This window comes from Grammomys surdaster, unplaced genomic scaffold (genome assembly GCF_004785775.1).
Source record: "Grammomys surdaster isolate TR1022 unplaced genomic scaffold, NIH_TR_1.0 265, whole genome shotgun sequence".
Lineage (NCBI taxonomy): Eukaryota > Metazoa > Chordata > Mammalia > Rodentia > Muridae > Grammomys > Grammomys surdaster.
Window position 1 is genome coordinate 391,599 of NW_021604706.1, and position 15,061 is coordinate 406,659.

Consider the following 15,061-nt stretch of genomic DNA (forward strand, 5'->3'; position numbering starts at 1 on the left):
GTACCCTCTGGCCCAACAACTGTTGATCTTGCATACATCTAAGAATGGTAGGGTTACAGTGTTTTATAACAGTTTTTTTTTTAAACAATCATAATTTATATACTTATTTTATATCGTGGCCTAGTGTGTCTTGTATATAGCAGCTTCACTTGAAAACATATTTTCCCATCTATTCCATTCCATTTGGTTTTAAACAGAAACTGTGGTTACAATCCTATAATTGCAACTGACAATTTCAAAAGCACTTAATATGAAGTGATTATTAAACTCATTCTTGTGGACTTGACCTCCAACTAGACAGCTCAGTTTTTGCAAGTCATATGCTTTCTTGGGATTGTTAACTTCATCTCAAACGATTTAATTTTCTGCTTTCAAGTTTTCATCAATCAGTAATATGTTGTCTTTGGGGCCCATGGATTGATATGAAATTTTAGAGTAATGTTTTGAAATATTTAACAATCACTGTAATCCTAGCATAAATGAGTTAGTACAGTTACTGATAAGAAACCCAGATGTCCTTCAACTGAGGAATGGATTCAAAAAATGTGGTATATTTACACAATGGAGTATTACTCAGCTATTAAAAACAATGAATTCGAGAGGTTCCTAGGTAAATGGATGGAACTAGAAATTATCATCCTGAGTGAAGTAAGCCAATCACAAAAGAACACACATGGTATTCACTCACTGATTATTGGATATTAGCCCAGAACCTTGAAATGCCCAAGATGCAACTCACAGGCCACATGAAGCTCATAAAGAAGGAAGACCAAGTGGGGGTGATTCGGTCCTTCTTAGAAGGAGCAACAAAATATTCAAGGGAGCAAATATGGAGACAAAGTGAGGGACAGAAACTGAAGGAGGGGCCGTCTGAAGACCTTTCCACCTGAGTATCCATCCCATATGCAGTCACCAAAGGTAGATGCTGATGTGGAAGTCAGGAAGTGCATGCTGATAAGAGCCTGATATGGATGTCTCCTCAGAGGTCTTCAAGAGTCTGACATATTCAGAGGCAGATGCTCACAACTAGCCATTGAACTGATCATGGGGTTCTCAATGGAGGAGTTAGAGTGAAGACCATTGGAGCTGAAAGGATTTGCGGCCCCATGAGGAGAGCAACAATACCAACCAACCACAGCTCCCAGGGTCTAAACCACCAGCCTGGGAGCACTTATGGAGGGATCCAGGGCCTTAGCTGAATATATAAGAGTGGAGGGCCCTGCTGGGCACAGGTGGAAGATGAGATCCTTGACCTCATGAAGGCTGGACGCCCCAGGGGGTGGGAGTTTTGAGGGTGGGGAGGTGGGAGTGGGGGGGTAGATAGAGGTTACATCCACAAAGAAGAAGGAGGAGGTGTGAGGGGATTGGGGGTTCCTGGGTGGGTGGGGGATGGGGTAAGGGGACAACATATGAAATGTAAATAAAACATCCAATAAAAAAAAAAGAAACAAGTATCTATACATTGCATATTTGTAACATGCTTCAGTCATGTTGCTTCATGTCACATGTTTCAACTTCACATGATGAAGTTCACATGACTTAAAATCCAGACTGCTTTCTTTCTTTGTTCCTTAATGAATCTCATTTCCAAATAGTTCTGTTTTGTTTTTGACTAATATAGATCATTGTTTTCTTTCTCTGGCTGTCTAGATTAATTTCCTTTGTAGAATATATAGTTGATCTTTGGAGATTAAGATCTGAGACTGAGTATTACTAAGACAATGAACAACACAAAATATTCCCCAAGGGAATCTTATCTACAGCCAGTATGGGAACCATTGATTGCAGCTTTATTCGGGTGTCATTTGAAACTTAATTCTGTATGTTATATAGAATTTGATAAATTTCTGGCATTAATTGTCAGGAGAACCATGTTCTACTTTCTGCTCCATCATTAGACATATTTATTGTATATGTCCATATATACTTCACCAACCTGTGTATATGTGCCATGGCACATATGTAGAAGTCAGAAGATAAATTGCCAGAGTCAGTTTCTATCCTTTTATCATGTAAATCTGGAGGACCACTGGTTGTCCAGCTTTATTGATAGTAAGCACTTTTATCTGCTGAGCTAGCTCACTTGCCCTGGACTCCCATGCTCCTTCCCCCACCTTAGTTAAGTGAAAATAATGCAAATAAAATACAATTCCTTAGAAACAAACTTATTTTCTTCCATCCAGAACCAACCAGGGACGAGGGGCACTACACCAGAAATACAGATTTTAAGTCACTCTTAATTCCAGGAAAGGCAATATGTAAATCATTACACTATAAATATCTACTTGCTTTAAGTCAACTTTCTTTTGATCAAGCATTTATAGTGAACCTGTTATCTCCCTTGAATTCTGATAAAGCTATCTTCATATGAGGGGAGGATCCCCTATTTTGCCTTTTCTTTCCCCCTTGATAATAGCTGTTTTATTTTATATTATTCTATAATATTTATTTTATATAATATTTATAATAATAACATTTACTTTATATTATTCTGTAAAGAATTATTTTATTATTTTTAATTAATTGAGTATGTATGTGCACATGAGTACAGGTACCATGGAGGCCACAGCTTCCACATCCCCTTAGAGCAGAGCTATCTGATGGAGTTTTTTGAGATCAAACACATGTCCCCTGTATAAGAGCAGCATAGACTCTTAATATTTGAACCGTCTCTCCAGCCCAAGTCGTTATTTTAAAAACCAGACTTTATTCACAATGGAAAAAAAAGGTAGTAGCATTTATAACAGATTTGATATTTATTAGGCACCATTCTAATTATTATTTCATTCATCTTAAAACTAGCAATTTTATAGAAATGTTAATATTTGTTCTTTTATAAAAGGAAAATGTGCTTAAAATGCTTTAACAACTTGCTTGGGTTATTGCCAAGCAGTCTATCAGAGCCTAAGCTCTATTTTGCCTTCCATGTTAGTCTTTAATGAATAAGTTAGGAGTAGTTGACCAAAATCAGTCATGAAACCAGACTCAACACAAAATGCAAAAGAACTGAATCTTTAATGTTTTCTACTAAGAATTTAAAGGTTTCATGTCTAAAGACATATTTTCTATATAATTAATAGTATTTATTTCTTTTTCACCTTCTTAGGTCATCAAGAAAATAACAACTTCTGTTCAGTTAATATAAATATTGGCCCAGGTGACTGTGAATGGTTTGTTGTTCCTGAAGGCTACTGGGGTGTTCTGAATGACTTCTGTGAAAAGTAGGTTTCCAAACTAAATTTTCTTTAAACATAATTACTATAAAACAGTAACTACAAAGGACAACTTACCAAACTGGATACCCTAATGTGGATACACAGTCAGCTTTCAGTTACAGTTTAGTGGAAATTTTGTTAAATTGAGTGATTCCAAACCTGTAATTTTATGTTACTGGAAAACTTATAGTAAAGGTATCCTGATACTGTTCTATGAAATATACTAATAGACATAAGTTTAGAAATTTGAGTTACTATTTTAATTTTTTAAATGATGCGGTGTGTATTCTAAGAAAAATTTATAAATATTTTAGAAGGTGAAAGAAATTCTGTAACTGAACATGCTTATTGTTAGGAATAACTAAAACTTGAACATAATAATCTTTGCCATGTCATCATGAGATAAATTCTTTTTAAAACTGACAATTTTTCTTCTAAAAGCTTTTTATAAAATTTAATTAACTCCTTCAGATTCTGTTTTACTAATCAAAGAAAGTGCATGCCAAATCTTTTTTTTTTTTTACGATTCTAAAAATCGTTATGTTTTATTTGTGTGTTATGTCTCATGTTAAAAAGTACTTTGAACTTTTAGAATTTGGTTTAAATTTAATGTCTCTAGATAGAACTGTGTGTTCTTTTTCTCTAAAAGACACTCAACTGTGTAAGCTCCTGGTATTTTCATATACTAATAAAATTAGAAAATTATGAATTAAAAATTAAAAACATAAATTAGCATGTGATATTTGTCCCTGTCTCAGTTCAATGTAGGGGGAGGGAAGTTACTGAAAATGTGTATATATGAAATTTGAAGACAAACTATAGACATTATTTTATACTAACATGTAGCTTCTTACTTTGCTTTAAAAATCCTTGCTGTAGATATTTGGGTAATTATGACATGTATCATAATTGAAAAAAATTTAAGGACCCCAAATTTCTTTTTATATAAACAAGAGAAATAATCACATATTTTCTTCACTAACACTTGTTTCATTCAATTAAAAAAAAAGATACAGAATTTTACAGATTCAAATGTATTGTGAACTCCTTCTACTTATACCATAATTTGTAGACTAGTAGTTTTCTTGATTAATTGAGGTTGTTTGTCTGCTTTTAGTTAGAAAGTTTTTTCCCTTTTATGGTTGTAGCACAGGTTGAAATGGGGTTAGGATATGTGTTAATAACCATTTTTGTTTTATAGAGAACTTTATTTGCTTTGCCTTATCACAAACAGCCACTCCTATCCCCTTGCAGTTAGGATGTCATTAGCAGTGTGTTCTAGAGAGTTGCCTAGCAGTTTACAAAGTTTTTATTTGTTTGTTTAGAGAGATAGAGAACAAACATGAGTATACACAATTAGAGATGTGTAGGGTCAGAGGACAAATTAAAACTTGAGGGAGTCTCTTTTCTCCTTTTACCATGTGGATGGGACCCAGGGATCTTACTAAGGTCCTCAGGCTTGGTGGTAAATATTTTTACCAACCTACCCATCTTGCCAGCCCTGAATTTTCAGGCTTAATGGCAGGTATTTGTTACCAGCTGAGCTATCTTGCCTTCCTTGAATTTTTTTTTTTAAGGAAGAAAAAGGGAAAAAGAGATACTAAAGTTATATTTTAGGTCAAAATTTTTCCCCATAAAATCTTGGATAATAGATAGTTTGCAGATAGTATGATTTCTGTCACAATTGTGCTATTATAATAATAATCTGTCATTTATCATATGTAAATAAATGGTAGTCTATCTTCTAATAAAGTTTGTTGATAAAAAACTGTCAGCAGGGTCATAGTTTTGTGAACTTCTATAAAATTAAGCTGTTATAGCTTCATATAGACTTTGTCATATATACTTTACCCCAAGTTATAAAGTAATGGTTACTTCTAAGATTTTTTTAAGCAAATATTTCCACTATATGAGTTTTTCTTTCCTCAAAATACAAAATTTGAAGTGGTTATTAAAAGGTATATCTTTTATAGGAAAAATTGCTATATAGTTTTTCCAACATGCTTTATGTAATTAATTTTGCTCTTTACATGCATGCAGCAGTTTTTATTATTATGCTATCAGTTAAGCTTTATTGAAATGAATTATTATTTTAAAACAACTTTGTGATTTTTTTTTTATTTTATTAGAGTCCTTGACCCATTTGTACGCGTTTTCTTATTTCAGAAATAATTTGAATTTCTTAATGGGTTCTTGGTGGCCCAACCTTGAAGATCTTTATGAAGCAAATGTTCCAGTGTATAGGTTTATTCAGCGACCTGGAGATCTGGTCTGGATAAATGCAGGCACTGTTCATTGGGTTCAAGCTATTGGCTGGTGCAACAACATTGCTTGGAATGTTGGTCCACTTACAGGTATTTTAAAAGAATATACATGAAAAAAATTTAAATAAATAAATAAATGAAATAAATGTCCTTTTTTTTTTTTTTTTTTTTTTACAAGAAATGTCTCCTTTTTAGTATAAGAGTTAAATGTTAGCTAATTATTGAAAATCCAAAGCCCTAGATCCTTAGCAAATGAAAGGCTTAAAACGTTTATATACTTACATACATGGAAAATGTACTAGTAATTACTTTTTAGAGTCCTTGATTTTGTTTTATAAAGGGAACTCTTAAGGGGGAAAAATTAATTACAAATACATTCTTGTAGATTTTCCTTCTATGTTACTTACAGTAAGGCAGTTTGGGCCTACCCTTAGGTAGTATTGCCTTAAAATGAAGAATGTGGCATTTGGAGTCAGAAGACCTGAATTTGAACCAGGACTTAGCTTTATAAGTGTGGGCAGATTACTTAATTTTTCTAGCCCTTAATTTTTTCATCTAGTGATGATAGTAAAACCAATAAGGAAGTGCTAAGAATTAAATGGGATAATGGATAAAACTTAGTTTTATACAATGCCTGGCACATGGTAATAGGAAGCATTCAGTATATGATTACTACTGATGCTGTTACCATAATTATCACAAAACAAAAATTATTTTTGAAAGCAGGGTGGTGGTGGTGTATGCTTTTAATCCCAACATTTGGGAGGTAAAAGCAGGTGGATCTGTAAGCTCAAGGCCAGCCTGGTCTACAGAGTGAGTTCCAGGACAGCCAAGTCTACACAGAGAAACCCTGTCTCAAAAAATCTAATAATAATACAATAACAATTTATATATATAAAAATTTTAGTGATTTGAAATTTTCATGAGGTAATAATAATGGTTATCTTCACATCTTTTGATGGTCTGGTTTGTGATTTGTTTTTCTCCTCAGCCTGTCAGTATAAGTTAGCAGTGGAACGGTACGAATGGAACAAATTGCAAAGTGTAAAGTCAATAGTACCTATGGTTCATCTTTCCTGGAATATGGCACGAAATATCAAGGTTTCAGATCCAAAGCTTTTTGAAATGATTAAGTGAGTACTTTCTAAAATTGTTGTACTGAACTCTTAGGGGGCAGAATGACTGTTAAACACTTTTCTCCCCAATAGAACTATATTAACATTAAAACAAGATGATCCAAAAGTCTAGTAAAATGTGAGAATCTGCTTGTTACAAATACTATTCCCTTCCAAATAGCCCACTATGATTTTAAAAGGAATAAAGGTATAAATTATTCTACAGCAGAAGATTGACTTTCTAGTACTAACCCACTCTTCTCTGAGCTAGTTAATTTCTCAGTAGAATTTCAATTGTAATATTAAACATCTGCTTTTAGTCACTGAAGAAAGAATGACATCACAGAATAATTGTTGTTACAGAGAAGTTAATAGAGGTAGCTCACTAAAATGTCATTTTTCTAAAGTTTTCATAAAATTTCTTATAATTAGATGTTCCCCCTGTTTTAAACATTTTAAATGTTTGTATAAATTCTTATCTAGTAACTTAATTTGAATAAATATATACTAGTGACACTGTCAGTGTCAGGTTTTCAAACTTTTTTTTTTTTTTAAATAATACTGTAAATTTCACTCACAAAAAGTACAAAACATTCTGGTCTTTCTATATAAATACACACACATACACACACATATGAACATAGGAAATGAGGATTGGGATGATGGTTAAGTCAGTAAATTGCCCATTGGGCAAGTACGAGGATCTAAGGTTCAGGTCCTTAGAACCTAGTCAAAAACTGGGTGTGACTGCTGATTTCTATAACCTCAGCCCTTGTGGGTAGAGACTGACAGAACTCTGGATTTCATTGGCCTGCTAGCTGAGGTGAATTAATGAATTCCAGATTAATTGAGAGACTGTCCCAAAATATAAGGTGGAGAACTTTTTGAGAAAGATACCTGATATCAACAGGTGTGTTACATAATATGTTGATATATTTTTATGGGAATGAAGTTATAATGTATATTTACCAAATTTGTTTGGCTATATTATAGAATTAGCCTCAGCAACTATTTATATCTATGAAGAGAAAAAAAGGAATAAAATCAAAACATAATAAGTAATATACTTACGATACTTTTACATATTACGTACTAGGCACTACATTCTCTGTATACCCATAGTTTAATTACCTTCTAATATTTGTTCTTTTTGTTTTTGAAATGGGATGTTACTCTGTGTCTCAGACTGGCCTGGAACTTACTGTGTAGTCATTTATGGTCTTGTATCTGCCTCACCCTCCTGAGTTCTAAGAATTTGTAGGCGTGAGCCACCACTAATGAGACAGTACAGTTGATAAAAGCTGTTAACTAACATCTATCTTGATTGAAAGTGGTTCATTACATTTTGGATTGATTAGGGTTTTATAATTAGAAACAAATTTTTAAAGCAATTAAGTCATAATTCCTACTTAACACAGTAGTCCTCTTAACATTTGTAATTTATGATCATTAGCAACTTCTTTAAAATTCTTATCTTTAGTTTAAATTTCTTTACAAATGTCTATAAAATTCACCTGCCATTTTGTCTCCATTCCTTATTTAGTTAGATTCGAAACCCATTCAACAACTGTTTGAGAACCAGTGGTATAAATATGAATTTGCTGTTTTTGCAGGGCATAAGTTCTAATGCTCTCTAATAGGGAGAGACTACCACCAAGCAAGAGGTCTGAAAGGTGATGTGTTTGTATGGATAAGATTCAATTGAAAAATATTTGGGTAGAAATGATAAAAATGCTACTTTTACCAAAGGGATGAGGAGGTTATCTGAGACTTAGGGTGAATTTTGTGTGCTTATGCATAAATAATAAGGCATAATGCAAAAATCTAGGGGTAGAATGTTTCAGATCTAGAGCAAAAGTACAGACTACTTACTAAACACCAAAACACCAGTGTGGCTAGAGCAGCAGAAAGGAAAAGCGGTAGTGATTTCCACAATATAACAAAATGAAGTTTGTTCGTGAACTTTTGGGACATGGTAAGATTATATATATGTTCTAAATGTTGCTGCTCACCATCAGAGGCTTTTAAGCAGGAGCTCCACTATAAGAAAATAGACATGGTTGGTTTCTGGAGAACAAATTACAAACGCCAAGGGTAGACGTAAAGAGGATGATTGAAATAGTTTAGGCTAATTTGCAAGAGATTTGCATGTGAAGATGGAGAAAGTGATCAAACTGGGGACTGTTGTGCAGTCAAAACTCAAAGGACTTGTGCTAATAGATTTGAGTAGTGCAGTGATGTAAAATAAAACTAAAGAAAGACTGTTTTCTTCCAATAGTTTATTCTGTTATAACCAAACTTCCATCATTGTAAACAATCACCAGTTTTGACCTTTTCTTGGTTTACCCTAATCTCATCATACTTGCCATCCTTCTGGGTTCTTTCAAGTTTATCCTCCTCTTCTTTAATATTGTGAATTTTTGAACACCTGTATTTTCCTGTTCTCCATTTTACCTGACACTGTCTAAGTATTGGCTCAGAATTCTGCTCCCAGCCTGAAGTATCAGATGTGATGAAGAATTCCATTCGCCGTTGTACAAACTGAAAATGCTAATAACCATAAGTACAAGCCCCTAGGACTTGGTTCATAAGATTCCTTTTTACAGTGCATTTAGTCATTGATATAAAGTGAACTTTTTACCAAGCAAATATCTTGCCCTCATTTTTTCATCTAATGAACATTTTGTAACTGACTACAGGCTCTGGGCTAGTCACTAAGGATTTATGGATATATCCAGTTAGTACACATAAGTAAATAGAATAAAAGAAATAAAATGTAAGTCAATTAGAGTTTTCTAAAGTCTTCTTTTAAACTGTGAATTCTTCTGAGTTCAGACTAAATAGTAAATAAATCTGCTAGTAAAAGCAACCGTTAAGGTATATTTACCTTTCAAGGAGCTGGAGAGATGGCTCAAAAGTTTAAGAGTGCTGGATGCTCTTCCAGAAGTCCTGAGTTCAAATCCCAGCAACCACATAATGGCTCATAACCATCTAGCATGCAGGCATATATTCAGGCAGAGCACTACATACATAATAAATGAATGAAGGAATGAATGAATAGAAGGAAATACCTTTCAGGAAGAAGACATTCCTTTCCTCTTGTTTACTTTTTTGCCCTTCAACTTGTTAGCATTCTTTCTCTCTCTTTCTCTGAGCATTTTTTTCATATAGTATTTTCTGAGCATACTTTTCCTCCTCCAGCTCCTCCCTCCCCTCCATCCACCTAATTCCATACCCTTTCTCTCTAAAAAAACAATTTAAAATCCCAGTAAGACAGACTATGCTGAAGCAAAGAAATAAGAGCCAAAATGTCTACAAACATACTATTGAGTTCTTTTTGTGTTGTTCATCTACTACTGGACATGGAGCCTACTCTGTAGGGTTGTAAATGTGATACTTCATTACAGAAAACTTTTTTCCTTTGCAAATAGATATCAATTGCAGATACTTTTTTTTTATTAGGTGTGGGAGCCTGGGTCCACTTTTCCCTCTAAGCACTATGATCTTGTTTTCCTTGAACCTTTCTGTGCTTTCAAAGTGATTATCTTTGAGTTCATATGTGTATCAGTCCTGTTGTATCTGAAAGAATCCTTGGATTCATCCATTCCCCTGTGGCTCTTACAGTCCCTTAGAAGAGGGATTTAATAAAGAGATCCCATTTGGAACTGATGATACCAAAATCTCTCATTTTGTGCACATTACTGAATTGTGGGCCTCTTTGTTAGATCTACTGTAAGAGGAAGCTGTTTGATGTCTGAACAAGGCACTGATGTTTGGGTATAGCAGAATGTCATGAGTCCAAGGCTCTAGATTCAGCTCTTTCAGTCTTTTTTTTCCCCCTTTTTTTATTGTGAATTTATGTGTAACACATTGCTATCCACCCTAAACTTACTACTTATTCTTTTTCCTACAACTTCCAGTCTGAAATTTTGTAACCTTCTTTCCACATTTCTTTAGCAACTCCTGTAGACTCACTCATACATGTGCATTTACTTTTTGGTTTTGAGCCACATGAAAGATTAATTTGCAGGCATCATAACATCACCACCAGATACTTCTTCTCACAAGAATAAAAAAAGCTACATAAGCATGAGGCCATGTGAAAGTCAATACTGTAAGTTAACATGTACTAGCCACATATAGATCATTCCCCCCAACCTCCCCAAAAAACCTTTGTAGTTTCAATACTTAATAAAATGGGATATTTGCACTGGTTCTTACTTGCCTGGTCACAGGAATCATTTGGTTCTTTACTTAAAATTCTATTTTTACCCAGTCAAAGCTCTGCTAGAAGAAACTATGGGGAGAATCTCTTTTGTAAGGACCCAGTGAAGCTTATGATCAAGCAAGTTAGAAACACCGCAGAAAAGATGAGATTATTTTTCAAGATTAGAAAACCTTTATAGTTTTTTCCTTACTTAAATTTCAGTTTTTGATTAGTATAGAGTTTTAAAGATATAAATTGGAATGATTTTTAAGTGTTAACTTTTTAATTGTTGTTTCCTTTTTTCCTCATTCACATGATTAGCTGATTAACATATTTGTTTTATGCTTGATTTTTGTCTGTGAGGTAAAAAGTTCCTAAACTACTCATTTTATCACTGACTGAATGAGACCTTGATTTTCTGTCTCGTGCTTGATTTAAATGAAACTCTTAGGTAATTTAGTAATCCTGATACCCACTATTGTCAAAGGAGAAACAATCCTGACATGACAGATAGCGTGAGAGTTCTGAAGGTTTGAGCTTGCTTTTTGTTGCTGACCTGTCTTAGCCAGCTACCTCTGGGGATGCTTTAAATTTTTTAGTGGTAGGTTTTTTTCTGTAAAGAATTATAAAGGGCCATGTTAAACTAACCCTTGTTTCTCCTGTTTCTACACTGACATTTAGATATCTAATTTTGAAACTTCAACAAGATGCCCCTAAAATGCCAAGATAATTCTGTATGTTCAATGTAATATCATTAGTGGGTTCATTCCTATTAACTCTATTGTCCCTAAAACTTCACTCAAGATTTTTAAAAAAAATTTTTTTAAAGATTTATTTATGTATTTTATGTATATGAGTACACTGTCGCTGTCTTCTGACACACAAGAGGGTATCAGATCCCATTACAGATGGTTGGGAGTCACCGTGTGGTTGATGAGAATTGAACTCAGGATCTCTGGAAGAGCAATCAGTGCTCTTAAACACTGAGCCATCTCTCCAGCCCCTGAAAATTAAAATTTTATAAGAAAAATTACTTGAAATTATTGTGTTTGAGAAATTGCTCTTTAAACAGCCCACACACAACTACTCATGCCATTCCTTCTTTGCAGAAGCTGGCTTTTCCCATCTTCCTGCCCAAATCTAAATTGATGTATTCAAATTCAGAAATTTCCGCTACAGAATAGAAAGTTTCCATGATTTCTATCTCCTTTCATTTGAAGATGATTCTTCCTTCTTTTAGTGTTCATAATATCCTGGGTCAATTTATGAGTATGGTGTACATTTTTATTTTTTCTTGTGAAGTCATCCCCTAAAATTTGATGTATCTTTTCAAATCAGTCTTTTGGCTAGACTAGAGTCTACTGTGTAACTTCATATGCACTACACTTTCAAGCCCTTTCTGTAGTTGTCGAGTTTGTTTGGTTGTTTGGTTGGTTGGTTGGTTGGCGAGTTGGGTTGGGTTGGGTTTTGTTGTTGTATTTTTTTTTAATGTATCTATAATACATGGATCTCACTGGGCAGTTGAGGCTGATCTAAACTTAATCCTTCTGCCTCTATCTAAGTGGTAACATTGTAGATACCACTATATCCAGCTTCCTTCTGCTTTTTACATAGTTTTTTATCCAAACAGTTAAAAAGCAAGACTTGATTGTTAAAAGAGTCATCTTTCTCTAGCTGCTAAAATAAACTGACCCTATTCCTAAAATGCACTTACCCCTAACACAAGAAACCATTTTTTTTATCCTTGACAATTTTATAATTTTCTGCTACTGACTTATCTTGTAATTCTTAGTAAAATGAAATCTTTTTTTGGTTTTTCGAGACAGGGTTTCTCTGTGTAGCCCTGGCTGTCCTGGAACTCACTCTGTAGACCAGGCTAGCCTCGAACTCAGAAATCCGCCTGCCTCTGCCTGCCAGGTCCTGGGATTAAAGGTGTGTGATCTTAATTGCTGTCAGGTAGGCCTACTAAAATTAAAAGGTAATGAGAACTTTCATTTTGTTTGTGTTTTTATTTTTTCCTCTTTAATATACTCATATTTAAATAGAATTAAAAATCTATGGTTAATCAAAGTAAAACTAGTTACTGTTAAACTCTGAATAATATTTCTATGCCTTCCCTAGAAGCTTTTCCTTGATTCTCTTGATTTACAGTTAAGTCACATCTTTTTTTCAGCCTGTTCATTGTTTATCTTTCTAAATTGTCTATTTTAACTGCTGAACACAAAATTTCAGTGGTACAAAAGATAAAAGCAATGAAAAAGTGTAGCTTGTTAATATTGTCAGAAAATTGTTTTTCTAAGACTCTTATAACAGAAAATAAAAATTACAGCGCTTTGATTACAGAAGACTATTCTGGCATCCTCTATAACTGTAGCTAAATTACCAAAGCTGTTAGTACATGGGAGATTAGCAGCTCTGTGAATCATGGTGGGGGTACATTGGGGGATCTAGAGGGTGTAAGAGGACATGAGAAGGACTATAGTATGAGTCTGCAGCAGCTTGAGATCTCTGCTTTTATAAGTCTGAATTCAACTTGTCTCGTGGCTCTCCATTTTTGTTTTTTGGGTTTTTTTTTTTTTTTTAATTTTTTTATTGGATGTTTTATTTACATTTCATATGTTGTCCCCTTACCCCATCCCCCACCCACCCAGGAACCCCCAATCCCCTCACACCTCCTCCTTCTTCTTTGTGGATGTAACCTCTATCTACCCCCCCACTCCCACCTCCCCACCCTCAAAACTCCCACCCCCTGGGGCGTCCAGCCTTCATGAGGTCAAGGATCTCATCTTCCACCTGTGCCCAGCAGGGCCCTCCACTCTTATATATTCAGCTAAGGCCCTGGATCCCTCCATAAGTGCTCCCAGGCTGGTGGTTTAGACCCTGGGAGCTGTGGTTGGTTGGTATTGTTGCTCTCCTCATGGGGCCACAAATCCTTTCAGCTCCTTCAGTCTTCACTCTAACTCCTCCATTGAGAACCCCATGATCACTTCAGTGGCTAGTTGTGAGCATCTGCCTCTGAATATGTCAGACTCTTGAAGACCTCTGAGGAGACATCCATATCAGGCTCTTATCAGCATGCACTTCCTGACTTCCACATCAGCATCTACCTTTGGTGACTGCACATGGGATGGATACTCAGGTGGAAAGGTCTTCAGACGGCCCCTCCTTCAGTTTTTGTCCCTCGCTTTGTCTCCATATTTGCTCCCTTGAGTATTTTGTTGCTCCTTCTAAGAAGGACCGAATCACCCCCACTTGGTCTTCATTTTTTATGGACTTCATGTGGCCTGTGAGTTGCATCTTGGGCATTTTAAGGTTCTGGGCTAATATCCAATAATCAGTGAGTGAATACCATGTGTGTTCTTTTGTGATTGGCTTACCTCACTCAGTATGATAATTTCTAGTTCCATCCATTTACCTAGGAACCTCTCAAATTCATTGTTTTTAATAGCTGAGTAATACTCCATTGTGTAAATATACCACATTTTTTTAATCCATTCCTCAGTTGAAGGACATCTGGGTTCTTTCCAGCTCCTGGCTATTATAAATAAGGCTGCTATGAACATAGTTGAGCATATGTCCTTATTATATGTTCGAGCACCTTCTGGGTATATGCCTAGGAGTGGTATAGCTGGATCCTCGGGTAATGCTATGTCCAATTTTCTGAGGAACCGCCACACTGATTTCCAAAGTGGTTGCACCATCTTGCAGTCCCACCAACATTGGAGGAGTGTTCCTCTTTCTCCACACCCTCGCCAGCATCTACTATCACCTGAGTTTTTAATCTTAGCCATTCTGACTGGTGTGAGATGGAATCTCAGGGTTGTTTTGATTTGCATTTCCCTGACGACTAAGGATGCTGAACATTTCTTTAGATGCTTCTCGGCCATTCGAGTTTCTTCCGTTGAAAATTCTTTGTTAAGCTCTATACCCCATTTTTTAATAGGGTAATTTGGTTGTCTGGAGTCTAATTTCTTGAGTTCTTTGTATATATTGGATATTAGCCCTCTATCAGATGAAGGATTGGTAAAGATCTTTTCCCAATTTGTTGGTTGTCGTTTTGTCCTATTGACAGTGTCCTTTGCCTTACAGAAACTTTGCAATTTTATGAAGTCCCATTTGTCAATTCTCGATCTTAGAGCATATGCCATTGGAGTTCTGTTCAGGAACTTTTCCCCTGTGCCCAAGTATTCGAGGCTTTTCCCCACCTTCTCTTCTATTAGTTTCAGTGTATCTGGTTTTATGTGGAGGTCCTTTATCCAC

The 15,061-nt window shown here is 35.1% G+C and overlaps 1 protein-coding gene across 7 annotated transcripts in view; it reads left to right on the forward strand.

The window, feature by feature from the left end:
* Positions 1 to 15,061, forward strand: part of Kdm6a (lysine demethylase 6A) — a 128,498-nt gene that overhangs the window by 106,678 nt on the left and 6,759 nt on the right. For all 7 annotated transcript variants that reach the window (XM_028776118.1, XM_028776120.1, XM_028776115.1 and 4 more), the window contains 3 exons: positions 3,107 to 3,221; positions 5,382 to 5,569; positions 6,471 to 6,612. In XM_028776118.1, the coding sequence (XP_028631951.1) occupies positions 3,107 to 3,221; positions 5,382 to 5,569; positions 6,471 to 6,612 (445 nt within the window). The remainder of the gene's footprint in view (positions 1 to 3,106; positions 3,222 to 5,381; positions 5,570 to 6,470; positions 6,613 to 15,061) is intronic.